The sequence below is a fragment of the Rhinolophus sinicus genome, linkage group LG13, assembly GCF_036562045.2.
Source record: "Rhinolophus sinicus isolate RSC01 linkage group LG13, ASM3656204v1, whole genome shotgun sequence".
Classification (NCBI taxonomy): Eukaryota; Metazoa; Chordata; class Mammalia; order Chiroptera; family Rhinolophidae; genus Rhinolophus; species Rhinolophus sinicus.
Genome location: NC_133762.1, coordinates 17721602 through 17733783, shown reverse-complemented (window position 1 = coordinate 17733783; position 12182 = coordinate 17721602). Strand labels below are relative to the sequence as shown.

General features: G+C 58.0%; 1 protein-coding gene and 1 long non-coding RNA gene across 4 annotated transcripts; one reads left to right on the top strand and one right to left on the bottom strand.

Moving 5' to 3' along the window:
* Positions 1-2982: 2982 nt before the first annotated feature.
* Positions 2983-6175, bottom strand: LOC141568196 (uncharacterized). Its single transcript, XR_012491242.1, has 2 exons — positions 6040-6175; positions 2983-5484 (listed from the first exon to the last, which is right to left on the bottom strand). It is a non-coding gene; the product is annotated as an uncharacterized LOC141568196 (long non-coding RNA).
* A 156-nt stretch (positions 6176-6331) lies between these two features.
* On the top strand, positions 6332-12158 carry ADRM1 (ADRM1 26S proteasome ubiquitin receptor). 3 transcript variants are annotated; one of them, XM_074317673.1, is made up of 10 exons: positions 6332-6460; positions 7326-7539; positions 8204-8320; positions 9690-9813; positions 10050-10136; positions 10688-10769; positions 10943-11064; positions 11397-11554; positions 11702-11804; positions 11932-12158. In XM_074317673.1, exons 2-10 carry the CDS (start codon positions 7327-7329, stop codon positions 12036-12038), a joined length of 1113 nt encoding a protein of 370 aa, XP_074173774.1. In that variant the 5' UTR covers positions 6332-6460; position 7326; the 3' UTR covers positions 12039-12158. The 3 variants fall into 3 exon arrangements, with proteins under 3 accessions (XP_074173774.1, XP_074173772.1, XP_074173773.1); XM_074317671.1 differs by having other exon boundaries at positions 10943-11175; XM_074317672.1 differs by having other exon boundaries at positions 6392-6460; positions 6958-7539; positions 10943-11175.
* The last annotated feature ends 24 nt before the right edge of the window (positions 12159-12182 follow it).

Here is a 12182-nt window from a genome sequence, read left to right as displayed (position 1 = left end):
GCGGAGCTGGCTCCTTGCTCAGTTTCCCGCCCGCTGTGCCTGCAAAGCTAACACAGAAAAGCCAGAGCCTCCGTTTCCCCGCCCCCCAAATACCGGGTGTCAGATGTTTGTCTCTATCAGACTTTTGCAGTGGAAGCCGCTTCCTAGAAGACGACCACCTGCAACTGACGTGTGGGGCCCGTGTGGAAAGGACAACCTTCTTGCCCACACCTTTGCATGACTGTGGCTTTGACAGCGTCCTCATGGGAGGGAGCAGAGTGCACTTTGCCCAGAGACTGTCCCATTAGGGGTTGGCCCTTTGAAGTCAGGCTGGCTACGTGTCCATTGATTCAGTGCCAGTTTTGGAGAGTCAGTTGCAACTAGATGCTGACGTCTCGGAGCGTGCTTTATGTGGAGTGTAAGTGAATGTGAGGGGGCCCACTGGTGCCGACTGGATTTAAGAGGCACCCAGTGTCGCGGCAGGTGGTCTGTCCCAGGAGTGGTGCTGCCCTCCCAGGTGGGGTCAGGGGTCAGGGCTCCTCTCCAGTGTAGACCTGCTCATGAGAAGGTCACTGAGAAGCAGGCCCTGGACCCTCACAGGTGTCACAGCATATGTCACTCCAGGCCACGGCAAATGCCAGATCCCCCAAATCCTTGTCTCCGTCGTGATGGAAATGAGACGAAAGTGCTCAGATGCCCCTCGACTTCTCTGTAGACACACGTGCTCTGAGTGGGGAAGTATGCCATCCCGGCTCTCCCCACGGATGGAAGTGGCTTGGGCAGGACCCCTCTGAGTGGTGCCATGGTTGTCCTGGTCATTCAGACTGTCCCCAAAGCTCGTGCTGCTTGTGCCTGAGGTAGGGTCGGCCTGCAGACCTGCCAGACACACGATCTAGTGCTGGGAAATGGATGTCAGACCCCCGGGCCAGCACTGGGGAAGGCAGGGCCAAGCACAGTCCCCATGGCCTCCAATGGCCCCGGCAGCCCCCTTGTGCCGAGGGACTCGGAGCTGTCCAGCTGGGGAGGTGCCTCGTTCACCGCCGTCATGCCATCTGCCTGCTAGGTTCTTACTGGATCACAAGGTCAGGGAATCGGAACAGGATGCCCAGATGCTCCCCATGAACCCGCCAGCCCTCTGGGCGGCCCCGGCAAGAAGCTTCCTCTCGGGATACCTGCTCTTTGGGAAAAGAGCTCCCAGCAGATGGTGCTTTACAAGTCTCACGTATGCATGAGGAACAGTGAAATGAAGACATAGTTAAAAATGCCAACAAGCTTCCAAAATTCAGAAGCACCGACAGCCCTATCCTTAGGGGGTGGAGGGGCGGCAAAGAGCTGTACTCTGCGTGGCACAGTTGGGCCTGGGGCAGAGGAATCAACAGAATGTTTTTACTGGTCCTGGTTTGTCCTGTCTCAACGGTTGGACTTTCAAACATTTCCCAGAGGACATTTCTCTGTCCACTGTGGGTATGAAAGCTGGGGCCCCTGATGGGCAAGTGTGTCACCAGACATACGGCACATGTCCTGGTGGTTCCCCCGATGTGTGTCATTTACGGGCCTCACTGCTCCTGCATTCTCAGGGTGAAGGTTCTGCAAAGTGAAGACTGTATTTGGCCATCTCTCTATCTTTTATTTTTTTAATGTTTATTGGGGTGACAATTGTTAGTAAAGTTATATAGATTTGGTACGAGCTTACTGGACAGTCAGTCTTTCACTGGACACACTGGTCCTTTGCCTCTGAGAACCACACTGTCCTGGTCACGTGTTTAATAAAGGGCTGCTTGGTCTCTGCAGAGGGTGACAACATACAGTCGGGTCCTCCCTCACTGTGCGTGTGTGTGGCTGGTCTTCACCACTGTTCATCCTATCCGTGTAGCACGAAAATATCAGGCAAGAAAATACGTTAGTGACGGCTTGTTTTATACTATGTGACAGCTGTCAGTACCCATCTGTGTAAAGAGAGTCACCCAGGAGGACTGCTACAGACCTGTGAAGGTAAATGTTCACCGTCTCAGTTGGCTTCTTGGAAAGGACTGCAGGCCGCCTGCAGACGAGCCTCACGGCTGGTCAGAGGCTCGGACTGTGTGTTCTGTAGGATCGGCCAGCGCGTGGATTGTTTCAGAAAACTGTGGGTCATGGCAGAGAAGGCATTCAGGGACACTTGTGACATCACTGGGTGGGCACACTTAATGGACGGAGGGGTGCAGCTTCTCTGAGCACCGGAAGCTCTGAGTGACTGCCTCTCCTCTCCAGGGGATTGGAGCCTGTTGCTGGAAGCAACGAAATGCCTGGAACACAGTGTTAGTTTGACTCGAGGGTCCCTGCCGTCTGGCCACTGTCCTGGGTGCCCTGCAGCTGTGTGCTTTCCGAGGGTGAGCGGAGTGGAGGCAGTCAGCCCGACAGCCATGGTGGCTCAGGGCAGGGGACAGACGGTCCCCACGGTCAGAATGCTCTGGGCAGGTGCACAGATGCAGGGTGCCACCCATCCGATGACGGGACCACAGAGCACTCAGCTCTGCCGGAGCCCAGGCCTGGTGCGTGGCTGCCCAACCCCACGATTACCATCCAGTCCAACCTGCGGAGGAGGAAAAATAGGTGCAGGGAGGGGCGCTTGCAGGAGATTTCACAGCAGGTGACTGGAGGAAGCAGGATTCTACATGCAGTGACACCATTGTCTGCAGTTAACAAATTCATGACATCTTGTAACCACCACCGTATCAACATATATAGTCAAATGACAAGGTGTCAAGCTATTCAAGGGGAAAGAACTATCTTTTCAGCAAATGGTGGAAAACTGGACAACCACCTGCAGAAGAATGAAGCTGACCCGTACCTCACACCATATACAAAAACTAACTCGAAATGGATCAAGGAGCTAAATGCAGGACCTAGAACAATAAAACTCAGGAGAAAACGGCACAAGCTTCACAACATTGGATTTGGCAATGACTTTGTGGGTATGACAGCAAAGGCCCAGGCAACAGAAGAAAAAATAGACAAATTGGATTTTGTGAAAACTTAAAAATTTTTTGTACATCAGACACTATCAGAGTAAAAAGGCAAGCCACAGAGTGGGAGAAAATATTTGCAAATCACATATCTGATAACAGGTTAATACCCAGAATATATAGAGAACTAAAACTCAACAACAAAAAAACCAAAAACCTGATTCAAAAATGGGCAAAGGACTTGAATAGACATTTAACCAAAGAAGATTATGCAAATGGCCCACAAGCCCATGAAAAGATGCTCACCATCACTGATCACCAGGGAAATGCAAATCAAAGCTACAGTGAGATCCCACCTCACACCCATCAGGACGGCCGCTATCCAAAGAAACCACAAGCACCGACGAGGATGGGGAGAAATCAGCACTTTTTATACACTGTGGGTGGGAATGTAAAATGTTGCAGCTGCTGTGGAAAACAGTATGGTGGTTCCTCAAAAAATTAAAAATAGAACTACCACATGACCCAGCAGTTCCACCTCTCTCTATACATCCCCGAAAGAGTTGAAAGGGGGTCTCGAAGAGATATTTGTACACCCTTGTTCACAGCAGCAGGATTCGCAACAGCTAACGGTGGAAGCGACCTGCGTGTCCATGGATGGATGATGGATAAATACAGGGCGCCCATCCACACACTGGAGTATCTATCACTCAGCCTTTTAAGCAGGAAGGAAATCCTGACACACACTGCAACATGGATGGACCTTGAGGACACGATGCTCAGTGAAATAAGCCAGTCACAAAAGGACAAACCCTGTGTGATTCCACTTATATGAGTTCCCTAGAGTGAAAATCGTAGAGACAGAAAGTAGGTGGTGGGTGCTGGGCTCGGGGAGGGGTGCACAGGGAGCTGTGTTTAATGGGTGTAGCATTTGTTTTACCAAATGAAGAGTCTGGAAATGGATGGCGGTGATGTTTTCATAACATGAATGTATTTACTACCACTTAATTGAACTCTACACTTAAAAGTGGTTAAGATGGTAAACTTTATGTGATGTGTATTTTACCACAATAAAAAACTTGAAAAATTAATTATCAGTGGCTGCTGGGGTAAAGGAAGAGGGAAGGCGGGATAGGGGAAGCCGAGAGGACTTTGGGGGCAGTGGAAATGCTCTGAATGACACTATAATGACAACCCATGTCATTATACGTGTCCAGTCACACACAGTGTACGCAGTAACTCGAATGTTAGCTATGGACTTGGCTGGTAGGACGTGTCACTGTAGGTTCATGGCTTGTCACAATGTGCCATCCCGTGGGGGTGCTGACAGTGGGCAGGCCGTACGTGTGTGTGGAGGGGTATGTGGCAACTCTTTGGACTCAGTATGAACCTAAAACTGCTCTAAAAAAGAAAGTCTAGCATTAAGAAAAGACAACAAAAACAACTGCAGAAACCACCTGCCAAACCCGCTTCCGAATGGCTGTGCCATTTTGTGTTCCCCCTGCACCAACACTGCCCAAGCACTGGGTCTTGTCAAGTTGTCTTTTCTTTGTAGCCATTCCAATACGTGTGCTCTAACTTGCGTTTCCCTTTTGAATAATGGTGTCCACCATCTTTTCCTGTGCATCGTGCACCATGCACACCCTCTTTTGTAAAATGTCTGGGCGTCTCTTTTGCCCACTTTCGGGCTGTGTCCTCAGGCACCTGCTGCCTTCCCTTCCCCCCGGCCGGCGGCCAGGCAGGACGAGCTGCTGTCAGCTTGTTTTGCTGGGGCAGGTGGTGAGCGGGCTGTGGCTGAGGTGTGGCAGGTCCCACGCGGGGCAGTGAGGGCTGGCAGGCCCACCCTCAGAGGCCTTATGGCAGCCACTGGGAAGCATTCAGATTCACACAACCCAGGGGCGGGAGTGGGAGCACAGAGGGTCTCCACAATGCTTCTCTCCCATAGCGTGTTTCCTTATTAGGTGTTTCATGGAATGTATTGAGTCTATAAACCTTCCTTATTCTGAGCCATCCCAGGACACGGGCTCCCGGGGGTTAGGAGAGGACGTTATCTGTTTAGGACCCTTCTGAAGTCACCGCCTGGAGGGGAAGCGCTGACTTCAGGTTCTGGAAAGTTGGTTTCCCGCGGCCTCTGGTGGCAGCTTTTTAACTTTTCATGCCTTTAACAAGTGACACCTGCCGCTGGCCCTTCTCAGGGAGGCCCACTGGATTGTCCCAGTGTCCCTCCTGGTTGCACAGAGCAGGGCGGTGCCAGGGGCGGGGCTGTGGACCCAGCACTTCCCGCTACCCTCCCCCCTCTGCGCAGAAATGACCAAGGCCCCCCACAGAGCTGTGGTGTACGTGGGTTTGATCTACCAATATTTACCATATTAGAAATTAAGCTGAAGACATTTACAAATCTTTAACTAATTAAAAGTTAACAAATCCATTACGTATTAACATTTTAAATGCAAAACAGCTACATTTTCAAAAACAAAAATTCGTGCATCTTGAGATCATCAGACGGTGGGCACTGAAGTTGTGCTTGAGGCACCCAAGTTCTGCAGAAGTCAGACACATCCTGAAACCGGTGAATAAAAAATACTTTTCACTCTTACGCTTTTAGTAAGAAGGCTGAAAACCCATTTCATGGACGTAGTCGCCGAGCAGCACGGGGTGGCCCCAGGGCTCAGATGGCCTTGTCCTTGGGGAGGGCAGGAGCCAGTCCGGCCGCGCGGGCACAGGGCTCCCGGCACCAGGGCTGTGGGACTTCCGCGGTCACACATGGCCGCGTGGGTGCAGCAACGGGAGTGGGTGGCGTCCTCTTCTGCTCTTGGGCCAACCATCGGCCTTAATGGAGGACAAACTTCACTCGGGAAACTCCACGCGTAGACGGGGAGGAAGGGGGAGGCGCATGTCAGTCAGCGCTGCTATCGGGCGGGGCCGCCGTTCAAGGCCCCGCGTGTACGCCACACGCGCCGCCGCCACGCCCGACTGGTCCCGCGGGCGCCGGGGCCCACGCACGGAGTCCCGCGGAGGAGCGCGAAGCCAGCCCAGCCCTGGCGTCCTAACATACCCTCCCCCCAACCCCGTGACTACTGCCCCCACGTCTCGGGACCCAGCGTGCCGCACTGACAGTGACCCTGAGAGACCCCGTCTCACGCCCTCCAGTGTCCCAGCCGGCCGGCCGGCCGAGGTCCAACGCCCACCTCTCGGCCCGCGCCTGCCCCGCCGACCCCGGCGCCGCCGCCAGGGGCCGCCGCCGCGCCCCTATGACACAGCAACAATAGGGGCCGCTCTGGCCCGCGCGCTGCCGGCTCACGCTTCCGCCGGAAGGGGTCCGCCGGCGTGGGGGCGGGCCACAGCAGGACGATGGACGGCCGCTCTCGCCAATCGCTCGCGGGCTAGTGTCGTCCCCGCGCGTGACGGGGCCCAATTGGCGGCGAGAGCGGCGGGCTGGGCGGGGCGAGCGGGGCTTCCGGCGGGGCCCGGCAGGCGCCGAGGAGGAAGACCGAACAGGACGGCAGCTCTCTCGTCCGAACCTCGGCGCGGGCCAGGTACGGGGGGCGCCGGGGGCGTGGACGGCAACGGAGGGAGGCGGGGGGCGGGGCCTGCGCCGTCAGCGGCCCCCGAGCCGGGCGCCGGGTTTGTGGAGGCGGAGGCCTGGGACTGAGGGGCCCGCGGGCTGAGTGCGCCTGGGGCCTGGGGGCCGGGGGCCGTGAGCGGGGCCGACGCTCTCGGGGGGCGGGGAGCGGGGGACCGTGCACGGGCGAGGGCTCGCGGGGACCGCGGAGGGGGCTGTCGGGGGCCGTCGGACTCTCGGGCCAGCCCGGGCCGCCGCCCCGCTGCGAGCTGCCTCGGCCCCTCCGCCCAGCGCGGAGCCAAGGGCGTTGGGCTGCGAGGGCTGCGGGTTGGGGGCGGGCCGTTCGCCCCACCGGACAGTCTGCGCTGTGTTTCCCCCAGGGGCGCAGTGTTTGTTTTCTCGGGGCGCAGACCTGCAGTTTAACGGGCCTGTGTCCAGCGGTAGATACTAGGTCAGCCTTGTCTCCCGCAGACGTGGTACAGGGGTTCCCGCCCGCGTCAAGTTTTTACATTCTTCGGACCCCAGACTAGGTGCAGAAAGGGGTGTTGCGGAGGGTCCCCAGCCTCAGGCAGTGATGTCGCTTGGACGCAGAGGTTACTCTCATTCTTTGAGAAACCTGAGAAGCTGCAGCGCTGGCCTCCTGGCACCGGGCTCCATTGGCTCGGCCGCTGTCAGGCTCTGTGGCCCTGCACGTGGCGTTGGGCAGCTTCCCCGTGCCCAGCACAGGGCCCGCGGGCGCAGAGGGGCGCTTTCACTCCGCGGGTGCCGGTGCCGCGTTTGAGTAAGAAGTTAGGACTTCCGTGCCGGTGACTGGGTGTGCGTGCTGCTCCCTCTTTCAGGATGACGACTTCAGGCGCGCTGTTTCCAAGCCTGGTGCCAGGCTCCCGTGGGTCCTCCAACAAGTATTTGGTGGAGTTTCGGGCAGGCAAAATGTCATTAAAAGGAACTACCGTCACCCCAGATAAAAGGAAAGGGCTGGTGTATATTCAGCAGACGGATGATTCCCTCATTCACTTCTGCTGGAAAGACAGGACATCCGGGAACGTGGAAGACGTAAGTGTCTCGTCCTGCACGGCCTCTGGTTGTCAGATCAGAGGGACCTGGGGCTGCGCTCACGACACTCTCTCTGGTTTACTGTTTGGAGGGCGTTGGTGGGGCCTGGGGCTTGTTGCTTTGCTGTCTCAGGAGCTGTTTTGTTTGCTTATGGGTCTTCCCAGTCTTGGTGATTAGATAGGTTTCTCCTGTCTGTATAAACTTTAAACTTTGAAGATTAGGTGCCTGGAATTGGAGAAGCTGTGTAAAAACCTTGATCTTTCTCACAGCCCTCCACAAAGCTTTCTCCGTGGTCGTCTTTTTCAGTGTTCTTTGTCCTTCTGTATCAGGTTTGAGAGCAGGTCAGAGTTGATTTTTTTAACTCATCTTGGAATGTTGTTCTCAAAATGTCTATTAAAAAATCCTTCAAGGGTCGAAAGCCTCCCTTCCCTGTTTAGCACTGAGCCCGGCTCCTGGCCGTCACGCCCTTCGTGGGGTGCCCCTGACCCTGGCTTATCTGCCCTGCAGATACTCTGCTGGTGAGGGCTTGGCTTGTTCTTCTGGTCTGTATCCTGTCCTCCCCACCCCACACATAGATGCAGGATCCTGCGTGTTTCCCTGGGAGGTTCTGGGGCTCAGCGATGCGTGTTTCCGGGATGCTGACTCTGACCTTCCTTTTCTGTAGGATTTGATCATCTTCCCTGATGACTGTGAGTTCAAGCGTGTGCCGCAGTGCCCCAGCGGGAGGGTCTACGTGCTCAAGTTCAAGGCAGGCTCCAAACGGCTCTTCTTCTGGATGCAGGTATGTAGGAGGTTTTATTGGCACTCAGTTTTTTCTCGCTGTTGTAAAACTAGGTTAGAAGCTTGCTCACTGGCTGGTAGAATTAGCTTTCACAAACTGGCTCATTGACCAGACATGCTTGCCATGGAACCTCAGAATTCCAGTGCATCACCTTGCATGGGCGTGTGGGTGAAGGGGGCCTCTTCCAGAGTCCCAGCACTTGTGTCTGGGCCCCAAGTGCCCTTTCAAGGTATGGTGTTTCCTGGCAGACACACAAGTGATTGTCAGGCTGGGCCCTGTCCTGATGCATCGATGGGCATATGGCCTCTGGTTTGCTTGTCGCCCAGTCATGAGGACCCCAGGGCAAAAGCCAGGGTGACCGTGTGTGACCCCCCTCCTCCCCAGTGGTGTGCTCCGGGGTCTCGGGGGCCAGCGCTCCAGGGCCGCCTGGCCCCGCAGCTGCCGGCAGTGTTCCTTCTCCCCTGGTAGCCATTGGTCCATCTCTGTTTCTTTCTGTTATGGGCAGTGTGCCAGGTGACTTCCGTGTGAGGAAATCCTCCGTGTTCCGTGTAGTTGTGGACTAGCTCGTGCAGTGAGTGTACGAGTGCGTTTGTAGTTTTGACAGACGTCACCTCGTTCCATCCCGGAGGTTGAGCCCCCAGCTCCCGAGAGCCCAGCAGGAAAGGTTTTCCTCGGGGTGGGCCTGGTGGTCTGTGGTGCGGCTGCTCACTTGTGCTGAAGTCGTGTGCAAGTGGCCGTGGACAATAAGGAATGTGTGGATGCGGCCATGTTCAGTAAAACTTTATTTGCAAACACAGATGAGGCCGTGGTTTGACAGCTGCTGGTGTAGAGCTTGTTTCTCCAGTTTTGCCAAGAAATGTTATCAGACTTCAGCACATACTGCCTTTGTTCTTCCCCGTTTTGCTCCTTTGCTGGCTCTTCCGTCTGTCCTGAGGGTGGGGACTGTGTCTGTGTCCCTGGCTCCCTGCAGGCCCATAGCACATGCGCAGTGACTGTTGGATAGATGAGTCTGGGGCACTGGCAGGGCGGCACTGCCTGATGACCCCCAACACACACGGGCTCGTTGCCCCCATTGACCTGAGAGCTGCAGGCCGTGCTGCTGCTTGGGCAGCCCTGTGATAAGAGGGTTGTTTCATTGCGCACGTGCTGGGAGGAGGGGTTGTGACCAGTGGCCTTGCAGGGTGTGCTGAGTACTCTTAATGCTTTTGTGTCCTGTCTGTCAAATGGGCGAGCGGGTGGGGGCTGGGTCCTCTCCCTGATGCTGGGTGACTGTGGACAGGTGACATCAAGTGTCTGAGCCTCAGGTGCCTCCTCTGAGCAGGGCCATGGTGGGCGGGCCGCTCACCTGCGGCTTGTGTCCTCCCGGCAGGAGCCCAAGACCGACCAGGACGAGGAGCATTGCCGCAAAGTCAACGAGTACCTGAACAACCCCCCGATGCCGGGCGCGCTGGGGGCCAGCGGGAGTGGCGGCCACGAGCTGTCTGCGCTGGGCGGTATGTCGCCTCCCGGGGTGCTGTGAGCGCCATGTGGCTCTCAGCTGCCATGGCCCCGTGGTGCGGGCGGTGTTCAAGGTGGAAACGGAGCAGTTCAAGTTGGGAGGCCCTCGTACCCGTCCAGGACAGCCCCACGCCCACCCGACACAGTGGAGTGGGGTCTGAGTGCCAGCGGGGGGCTCCCGGAGGGCCAGGCTGGCGCGGGCAGCGTGGCCTGAGTGCCGTCTGTCTTCCAGGCGAGGGCGGCCTGCAGAGCCTGCTTGGGAGCATGAGTCACAGCCAGCTCATGCAGCTCATCGGACCCGCCGGCCTCGGAGGACTGGGTAACGCCCGCCCCCGGCCTCTGCCGGACAGACGGACGGCTGGCCTTCGCTGTGCTTGCCTCGTGTTCCACTGTTGCCTTTCCGCTCCTCCCTGGCTCTGAGTGGTGTCTGAGTGCTCCCTGGGGGGCGGGTGAAGCCTTCCAGGGCCCCCAGTGAGGACCCCGCTGTGTGCATCGCGCCCACTGCCGGTGGGGGTGGGGGTGGGGGTGGGGCTGAGGACGTGCGCTCAGGACTGTGCCTGTGTCCCCCCATGCCTGCTGCCCGTTGGATTTGGGGCGGAGGTGTATTTCTTGGACGGGGGAGAGTTTGCTGCTTTGTACCTGATCTGCACTGCGGTCACCTGGAACCCAGGTGTCACGGGGGGAGGAATATAGGGCTCTGACTCAAAGCCATCAGCTTCCAGGGGCTGCGGTCAGAGCAGCCGCCATCCCTCGGTCCCCTGTGGCCACCGCCTTCCCCCGCTGTCCCTTGGCTGCAGTGCAGGGCGTTTCTGCTCCGTGGGCAGGGCGGGTGGGCGTGACATCTGAGCTCAAGCCGCCTTCGTTTTGCAGGTGGGCTGGGGGCCCTGACAGGGCCGGGCCTGGCCAGCTTACTGGGGAGCGGAGGGCCTCCTGCGAGCAGCTCTTCGTCCAGGTGAGCCTCGCACCCTGCCCCCTCGCATAGGCAGGTGCCACCAGCTGTCCCTTCTGCCCGAGATGGTTCGGGTTCTCCGAGCACCTGGCAGTGCAGGGGCCTTCGGGGCAGGACCCACGTGCTGTGGCGCCTTTGGGTGTGTGGTTGTTCAAGTGCTGCCCTGCCCTTCCCAGCTCCCGGAGCCAGTCGGCAGCGGTCACCCCGTCCTCCACAACCTCTTCCGCCCGTGCCACCCCGGCCCCTTCTGCTCCAGCAACTGCCTCGGCGACCAGCCCGAGCCCCGCGCCCAGTTCAGGTAATGGAACCAGCACGGCGGCCAGCCCAACCCAGCCCATCCAGCTGAGCGACCTCCAGAGCATTCTGGCCACCATGAACGTGCCGGCCGGGCCCGGAGGCGGCCAGCAAGGTAACGGTGCTCCTCGGCCCCAGGCTGGGGGGTGAAGGTGCCTGCTGCCCCTGCCCGCTGGCTCGCTGGTCTCCGAGGCATGGCCGCGCTGCCGCCTGCACGCGCTGCCTCTGCTCCCTCATCGCCTCGCCACACTCAGAACACCACGCCTCCGAGTGTCGCTCTCCTCGGTGTGTCCAGACTGGCCTCAAGCCGCTGATGGCTCTGTACTTGTGCCCTAGTTGACCTGGCCAGTGTTCTCACGCCTGAGATCATGGCACCCATCCTCGCCCACGCGGACGTGCAGGAGCGCCTGCTGCCCTACCTGCCCTCTGGGGAGTCGCTGCCGCAGACCGCGGAGGAGATCCAGGGCACACTGACCTCCCCGCAGTTCCAGCAGGTAGGCGTGAGGCCTGCTGCCTGCCATGTGCTTCTAGCCTGGCACCAAGAGTCCCCGTTAACCTGCGCTGGCCTGGGCCCTGCCCAAGTGTGTGCGTCCCCCACAGCCCCGCGTGCTCGCTCACAGGAGACTGGCTCTTCCTTGCAGGCCTTGGGCATGTTCAGCGCGGCCCTGGCCTCGGGGCAGCTGGGCCCCCTCATGTGCCAGTTTGGCCTGCCCGCGGAGGCCGTGGAGGCTGCCAACAAGGGCGGTAAGTACGTGCTGCTGCTCCTGCGGCCACGGCGCTTTGTTCTCCTGGAGCTAAAGGGCAAAGCCGCCCTGGTGGGTAGCGCAGGGTTGGCCGTCCCCGCCGCCTCACGCTTCTGCATGCGTTTCAGACGTGGAGGCGTTTGCCAAAGCGATGCAGAACAGTGCTGGATCGGAGCAGAAGGAGGGCGACGGGAAGGACCAGAAGGACGAGGAGGAGGACATGAGCTTGGATTAAGTTATTTCTGTCTTTCGGGGGCGGGGTTCTCGGCTGTGCGATAGTGTAGCGCGTGTGTGGTCTGTCGCACACCTCACACCTCTGTTCCCACTCGCTCGTAAATAAAAGTCTTTTCTTTTATCTGCCAACTCTGGTTTTTCTGTG